Source organism: Octopus bimaculoides, chromosome 11 (assembly GCF_001194135.2).
Source record: "Octopus bimaculoides isolate UCB-OBI-ISO-001 chromosome 11, ASM119413v2, whole genome shotgun sequence".
Taxonomy (NCBI): domain Eukaryota; kingdom Metazoa; phylum Mollusca; class Cephalopoda; order Octopoda; family Octopodidae; genus Octopus; species Octopus bimaculoides.
The window spans coordinates 35,039,509-35,048,032 of NC_068991.1; the positions used below are offsets into that span (position 1 = coordinate 35,039,509).

The 8,524-nt window shown below is 33.2% G+C and overlaps 2 protein-coding genes across 2 annotated transcripts in view; one reads left to right on the forward strand and one right to left on the reverse strand.

The window, feature by feature from the left end:
* LOC106876079 (G patch domain-containing protein 11) overlaps positions 1-5,268 on the reverse strand; it is a 73,928-nt gene extending 68,660 nt beyond the window's left edge. Inside the window, exon 1 of the mRNA XM_052971697.1 lies at positions 5,148-5,268. Within this exon, the coding sequence (XP_052827657.1) occupies positions 5,148-5,188 (41 nt within the window). The 5' untranslated portion in view covers positions 5,189-5,268. The remainder of the gene's footprint in view (positions 1-5,147) is intronic.
* A 570-nt stretch (positions 5,269-5,838) lies between these two features.
* Positions 5,839-8,524, forward strand: part of LOC106876982 (HEAT repeat-containing protein 5B) — a 153,988-nt gene continuing 151,302 nt past the window's right edge. Inside the window, exon 1 of the mRNA XM_052971972.1 lies at positions 5,839-6,013. The gene's annotated coding sequence lies outside the window, so the exon portion shown is untranslated. The remainder of the gene's footprint in view (positions 6,014-8,524) is intronic.

An 8,524-nucleotide genomic window follows, 5' to 3' on the forward strand; every position in this document is an offset into this window, starting at 1 on the left:
AATGTGCATTCTATTTTTTTTCCTAACCCCCATACTTACAGAGAAAATCGATTAAAACAACCTGAGTGTGTGTCACTGAAGCCATTCATACATATATACATATAATAAATAAATAAACTGAATGATAAATTTCAGTTATCACTCTCTCTATCTTTCTTTCTCTCTCTCATATACACATATACCATCAACATTACTCTCTCTGTCGCGCACACCCCATCAAACATACACACTCACACAGACATACGCACGCACATCAATTCTCCCTTCTCACCACAACTTCAAAAGAAGTTCAGTCATAAAACTGTCCATGTCTCTTCATTCGACGCCCACTTCAAAAGCCCGCCTTTACTTTTCACTTGTCCAACCATTGATCGAGAGATAAAACACAAACCAACTCCTGCTAAATGCAAAAATCCCGCCAAAAATACACGTACATACACACACAAACGGACATTTCATGTCTTTCAGTTTCTCTATGATTATACACGTGTTGAAAACAATAGCTCTTACATACATTTTAATCTTCAACAGGTATGCATCAATTTCTATAATATAAATTGTATAACAATTACTTATTCCATACTTCACTTAGCTTTACTCTATCTCGCTTTCTTACCCTCTTTTTCTCTCACATACACACATACGTCCATTTTATATATTTTTCAATTTCTGCTCTCTGCAAATAAAATTTTTACGGATAAAACTGCTTACAAAAATTGCGATTAATGTATAATTTCTTTCTATGTTCATAATTAAATAAATCTTTTAATGATTAGACAGATGTCCAATAGAATAGCTCTCACAAACAGACTACGTACAAATTCTTTCTTCACAACTTCTGAAGCCATTTTCTGACAGGAGGGGGTGAAATCTTCATACAGCTGGAGGCTCCAATCGAAATGGGACACAAAATGATCAGGTTGAGAAACGCTATTATAGATTATGCCTAACCGAAAACAATCACAGCCACATCATCCAAACAGACTGGGTGAAACCGGGTTTAGCTGCTAGCATACATATATAAATACATATATGCAATTGTCAGATTTACAATTATTCCAACACATCTTTAGGTTCTTTCCTCTAATCACCATTTTAGTACCAGCAAAAAAAGGAAGATATGTATTTGAAATTTTCTTGTTATATATCACATTTAAACACAGACATTTGTGTTCTGATGTATAATTTTATATCTCACATTCTGTATTTGACATATACTTGATTTTACATGATTGATATATATACTAATTCATATTTATAATGTATAATTTATAAATTTTAATTCTTAATATTACAAAGCATAATTATGATTTTTAATTTTTAATATTTAATTGCATTGCTTATTTTTTAAAGGAATGTAAAATTAGATATATAATATTTTGAAAAAGAACCTGAAGATGTGTTGGAATAATTGTAAATCTGACGATTGCATATATGTATTTATATATGTATATATATATGTATACAGTTGTGTATATGTATATATATTGTAATCTTCCAATACTGAAACACGTGTAGTTCCTTCATATTTAATAAATTTAAGTATTAACTAAAGTAGTAGATAATTAACAAAATATAATATATACCCTGCTGGTAATTTTGGTTATATACTTTAAGTATCATTTCGTGACGTGCAAACTGATACCATAAGTTTACTTTCAGATATACTCATTAGGTTATTTTTTGTATTATCTGAAATAGAATACCCACATATCGATTAATCCCACCAAAATTGAATTGATATTGACTTTTATCAGATACTTTGTATATTTATAGATAAATATATAAATATATGATAAATAAGATCCCAAAGTACGAAATGTAGATGCATATATTGCTGAAGGGTTGTACCAGATTGATTTGGAAATTTGTTTTCCCAAATTATTTAAATATATATATATATATATATATATATATATATATATATATATATATATATATATATTAAATTCAACTTACGTTGAAAGTCAACAAACAAAGTTTGCTTTAGAAACGTTGAGATTCATTGAAAGTTACAGATGAGGAAATAATTTTATTCTCAAATGCTAATAATATAGTATGAACAGGATAAACTATCCACATTTTTGCAGAAAAATCTGTCAGTGGCTAGCCATGAGAGTCTCATGGTTGGCTGCCGACAAATTTTTCTGCAAAAATGTGGATAGTTTATCCTGTTCATGCTATATTATTAGCATTTGACAATAAAATTATTCCTTATCTGTATCATATATATATTGTGTATTGTTCAATGTGTCCTTCCCTAATTTAAGACTAAGGTCTTAAATTAGGGAAGGACAGAGTGTGTCTGTGAGAAATTTGGCTGCTATTTCTAGCTTGTTGAGTGACAATGTAGATCCTTCTTTTGTTGGCTGGAAGTAGACAGTGTTGTTGTTAAGTTCTAGTTCAGCATTGACTGTACAGGTCTATTCTAGTTATACTGTCTAGTCTTTGTGTACATCAAGAATTATGTTGTCCAATGATGCTGAAGCTATGGATATCTTGTACAGCATTGCCTGCTTCAGTTGGCCTTATTTTCTCAGGATCAATATGGACAAGATGAAAGCTCTAACAACAGATGGCTTGCTGTCCATTGTGCATATTGATGGTATTCTGAATGAGTAGGTCCAAGAGTTCAAATACCACAGCTCACTGGTTGTGGAGAAGAAAATGGCATCAACAGCAGAGATCAATTGCTGAATCAGGCCTGCAACTTCTGTGTTCACATCCCATTGATGGAGTGTATGAAAGAAGCCTAACATCAATCTTTTCTGCACGCTGGTTCTGCTTGTCCTCTACAGTGCTGAAACTTGGATCATCCTCAAACAAGACCTGAACAAGCTTAAGGTGTTCCAAATGCAGTGTCTGTATCAGATCATTGGTGTATTTCTATGTGACTGAATCTCAAATAATGTCTGAGAACAATGCCAGCAGCAGCCAACCGTTGAAGACTAAGTTTGGCAGTGCAGGCTACAGTTGTTGTGCACCAGAAGATTATCACACCTTTTGTGACAGTAGCAACTTACGCATTGGAGAATCCAATGCAATGCATCAAAGACGACATGGGTGAAACAAATTGAAGACCTGAAGTTGTAGTACCTTGACCTCATGCATGCTAAGGCCAATGCCATGGATTGGAAAGCATGGGATAATATCATCATTAGAATCTGTCATCCAGTGGCATGCACAGCAGTACATTGGTTGAGAGGACAGCCTCCTCCTCCAGTCACCAGCTAGGTTATTTATATTGTCCAATATATCCTTTATTTAAGACAATTGAGTATGATTTGAGGGACATTTAGTACTATTTCCTTCAGGTGAAGTAATGATACAGAAGTGCTTCTGTTGAGCCAGGAGGGCCAATTTAGTTCATTTTACACTGAATGTACAGCCTTTTTACCATTTTAGGTGAAAAAACCCATTGAGTTATGTTCCTGCATAATTTTAGTGCTTTTTATTATAATTTAGAGCCAAAGTTAGTGTCTTTCCATTAAAGTGGAATCAGAATTTAATTGAGATTTTACTGTCCAAAATTTAGGCAGAAAGTTTGTAATTAGAAAAACTGTTCTATTCTTTTTAAAGAAAATTGTTTATGAAGTTCAGAATCAACAAAAAAAAATTGTGGTATGGAGAAAAAAGTGTGATTCAGCTATCACATGGATCTTCTCATAATGCCAATCCTTTCTAGATGGGATATATTCATTGGAGCCCTACCTGCCTAACCTCTGGTCAGACTGTAATGGCAAATTCCCTCAACCACCAAATCCATCCTGAATGACAGCCCCCAAAGCAAAAGAGACCCACACTAATCATCCTTCCAATCTCATGGCCTCCTTTACTACTCTCCTTTCGGCAAGGACCCTCAGCCATTTGCATGACGTAACTGACCCTATACTTTTGGCCCATCTCAGTTTCACAAATTTGAAGCAGAAAACAAGTCAACCAAATTATTGAATGATCCTTAATGTGTCATTGATTTGCCAAGTTATATTATAATGCCTGGAAAGAAGCTAATAAAGACGTTTCAGTGCAGGATTATTTAGATTCAAAGCCATATCTTGGTAATCAATTTGAGAAGGTGATGTCAGAGTGCAAATTTATTGAGCAGGCCAATACTTGATATTTGTTGTGGAAATTTTGGAGTAAATTTAACAGCGTCTTCCAGATAATTTTCGTCTTTCACAATTAATTAATTATTTTAGTGTAAGAGAATGTCTCAAATCAATAAAACCGAGAATTATAGACCTTACAAAGTATTTTAATGAAGATTCAGAGATCCTGACAAAAATTAATTTTCAGCAGAAAATTTTTTTAAATGTACGATAGACAAGGTTTCAAACAGTTTTTTTTTGGGGGGGGGGATCAATTTGTCTAAGTTAGCTTTAAGCATTTCTCATATCACATACAAATGTTTATGTGGAAAGAGTATTTAGTCACATGAATTTTATGAAATCAAATGAGTGCGTTTAATTTTAAGCATAGAAACTCAGAGAAATTTTGACCATCAAATAAGGACTTAAAACGAAATGGTAATGTAAATGTTATTATCATTGTACACTATATTTAATACTTAAAGAAAACTGGATCCAAGGATGCTTATAAATCATGTGAAATAGCAGCTTCTACATCAAAAGAAATTGATCAGGAAATCTTCGAAAATATTACGAAGTAAAAATAAAAGTAATTATGTTAATTTCATTTAATGTAATTAGAGGTGAAATTTTTTATTATAAATCTTTTGATATTTACACCTATGTGATTTTTTGTTGTTGTTGTTTAGGTGCTTTAGAAAGGTGGGCATTTTTCACTTATATTTACTGTTCTTATATCTTTTAGCTATCGTAATAGTGCTTTTTAAAAAATTGAATCGGCAACACTATGTTTAATACCAGTATGCACAAAGGATGGAAATACACCATGGGTAGGTCTACAGCAAGCAGACTTGGCGATACTCTCTCGTCTGTCAAAATATAAATTCTCTTGCTTTTCTTTATAGAAATGGTTGGCTTAAAAGGCGGTGTGATGTTTCATTCCTTCAGAAATGTGGTAATTGTAAGAAACTAAGCAAAGTTTCAGTTATTTGGGAGGGTATGATAAATGACGAGGTGAAGGGCTGGCAGTATTTCGATTGTATATATAGTTGTACTTACATATAATAAAGATTTATCTGCAAAATTCCTAAAAAAATCATTTTCTTTTATTTTCCATGAAGTTAAGTCTCAAGATCCAAAATATTCTCACCTTTCATATGTAATAACAGTATTAACAACAACAATGAACATATAACACACACACATACAAGCATTTAAAACTACCTTATTTAATGTAACATACTATTAGAAAATTCGTACTTCCGATTCTTTCCATCTCACTCCACCCAAATAACCTATCTTCAGGTTGCATTGACGTCATACATTAGGCAACGAAAGAGACAGTAAAATAGAAAGCTTGTTACATAAACAAGAGAGGAAAAACATTGTAAAGGGCCAAGAAAAAGTTGTAGGGAGATGTAGAGGGAGAAAGAAAGCGAGAGTTTCAGAAAAATATTAAGAAGTATCAAGATCGAGAATGACAAAAAGCATAACACGTAAGCGAAAGAATCTGAGAGAAAAAGGAAAATGAAAAAGAATGTGAGAGTATTTAGAGAGGAGGAAATATTAAAAGAAAGCGTCAAGTAGCTAGAGAGAGTAAGAGAGAGAGAGTAAGAGAAAGTAAGAAAGGCCAAGAGAGAGTAAGAGAAAGTAAGAAAGGCCAAGAGAGAGTAAGAGAATAAGAAAGAGTAAAAAGAATAACAGAGAATTTAAGAGAGAGTGAGAGAGAGAGAGAGTAAGAGTAAGCGAGGGTGTTTGCGATGTCTGCACATGCGTTGTAAACGTCACTTGCTGCAAATGGAGAATCGGAATTTGACGTTGTCGTAAGACGACCTGCTTTATTTTATATTATTAATTTTATTGTCTGTTTTCCTGGATTAATTCATTTTAACCTCGAATATTTCGGATTAGACGTCTTTCATGGGGTAAGATATCTTTTTCAAACGAAATTTTGTTGTTCTTCAATCTATAACTTTTGTTTACATTCTACTATGCTATTTTGTCCTCTACCAAGCCATTTAATAAAGGTATCTCTCTTTCTAAATATATATCTTCATTATTTCTGTGTCAGTGTACATCTTATGTAGATGCAACTTTTCCTTTAGCTAATCATTTCATAAAAGCTTATTTTGTGTTTATGTTGTATTGATGCACATCTGTTCTAGCTGTGAATTTTATAGTTTGATGTCGTTACTGCTGGAATGGATAGATGGCCGTGCTGAATATTATACGTCTGAAATAAGGACGTTTAACAATATTATCTTTTGAAAATATTCGGGCGGAGTTTCAGAATACTAACAGTACCTCACAGAAGGAAAAGGACATTGAAGGAGGTGGGGAGCAAAATATAAATAATTGAATCTCTAGGAAAGAAGAAAATTCTCTAAGAATCATAATTTCGATGTATGAAAAACAACTTACCGTTTTCCTTCTTTGAGGTAAGTGAAAGCTACTCTGAAACTTCGCTGATATTCGTGTCTAAAGAAATCATTATTTTGGAGACGGCTACAGTACCGACCGTAGTATGACTAATTTTTAAAAGTACATATCAGTTTAATACGTGAGAAATGCTTTTCTCAGTCAAACAAAATTATTATCATTATAAATGATTTTTATAAAGAAAATGTTATTTAACACAGATTTCTTGGGCGGGGGGAAATATACTTTTAGCGAGAGCACGATTGAACAAATTAATGAAAACCATGGTTTTGGCTCCCAGTAACTTAATATATTTTTATGGCATTCGTATGACAATAATTCTTTCTAATTTTGGTGCATTTTGAGGGCAGTTCTTGACTGGTTTTTATTTTATCTAGCTTGAAAGGATGAAAGGTAAAATCGTCGTCGTCGGAATTTGAACTCGGAAGAAATACTGCAATGTAGTTTTTTCGACAATCTAACAATTCTGCCAGCTCGCTGATAATAATAAAAATAATAATGAAAATTTATCCCAAATTAAGCGAGCAGAAGTAAGGAATTGAATCTACAAGCAAGTTATAGCTGTTATTTTTTCCTACATAATAATATGTAAGAGGCATGAACGTCACACAATCCCCTTTTCCTCTCCCTTCTACATCTCGAACCTTGTGCATTTTATTTGGTTGTTTTTGGCAGATTGTCAGCTTTGTTATCACATTTATCCGCCAGAGACATACATAGTCTTAGCTGCACGTATTTCTTGAAGAAAAAAATCTATATTTCCATCAGTGCTTTACCAGTTTACACGCATCAGGGAACAGCAGATTTTTGGTCAGAGCTAGAATTTTAAATTTTGTTTATTTTGTGATGAATCTATAATGGTACCGTCAATGTTAAATAAAGTCTTCCCATAGATTTCCTTCATAGAAGTAAGGTTTCAGATGAAGAGAGATGAAATTGGGTGGAGACGTTCTAGACTTCGTTAAATGGCATCAAAAACAGATAAGAAACGAAAATTTCAGCAAGTCATGAACTGAAATGTTGGTTAAGGATTCAAATGTGGACATGGATGGAATCTGAATTGAAATATTGATTTAAAAAAAAAATTTTTTTGGCGAAATATTTATTTGTAGTAGTGGCTAGAACCACTAACCAGTTATTCCAAATGGAAAAGAAAGAAAAGAGCAACAATGTCGAATGTCAGATTTAAATATCTCTATTCGATCTCAATATCATCTTTTTTTTAAGGACCCCATGTGTTTAGTTCAACATAGTTTATTATATTTAAGGTTTTTATATTGATGGAAGGCATGATAGACACCCCTGCCACAGTAAAGAATTATAAAATCCAGGTCTTGGTGTGTAAAGGAATAATCCTTACTATTATGAACAGTCAGTAGTGGAGGATACCATTTCGATTCCTCAGATATTTCATGTTACTTTCATCACTAAGGCTCCTGGGGAAAGGTGTTAATAAGATTTAATAGTCTCTCTTATAAGAAACCCTGGGGTTATGAAAATAGGCCGTCCATTATTGTTATTGTTTTAAATCACCATTATCTGAGGTAGCGCCAAAAATGCATTTCATGTGTTTCTGAAGTTGGAAACTTCACTTAAATCAAACTCCGAAGCAACAGGCTCAATTCTTATAAACGAGACGAAAGAGTTGAATCCTCCGCCTGTACTACGCATTCTTTGTTTAGTGGGTTAAAATTTTGACATTGGTGAAGGAATGGAAATAAATATGTGGCAAGAATAAAGAATTTCACATAAAGGCCAAACACCCACGTATAAACACACGTACTGGTGTTTGTCTTGGGTATTTATATGTGTGTGTGTGGGCGAGCGTGTATGGAAGTGTACATGTGTTTATATGTGTGTAAATGTATGTATATAAATATATTATGTATATATATGTATGTATGGATGGATATATACGAGGGGGTGCTGAAAAGTTTCTAGCTTTAGGGGTGTCACGAAAGGCCTGGTTGGAGGCCTAACCTTCCGAGTTCTTTTAC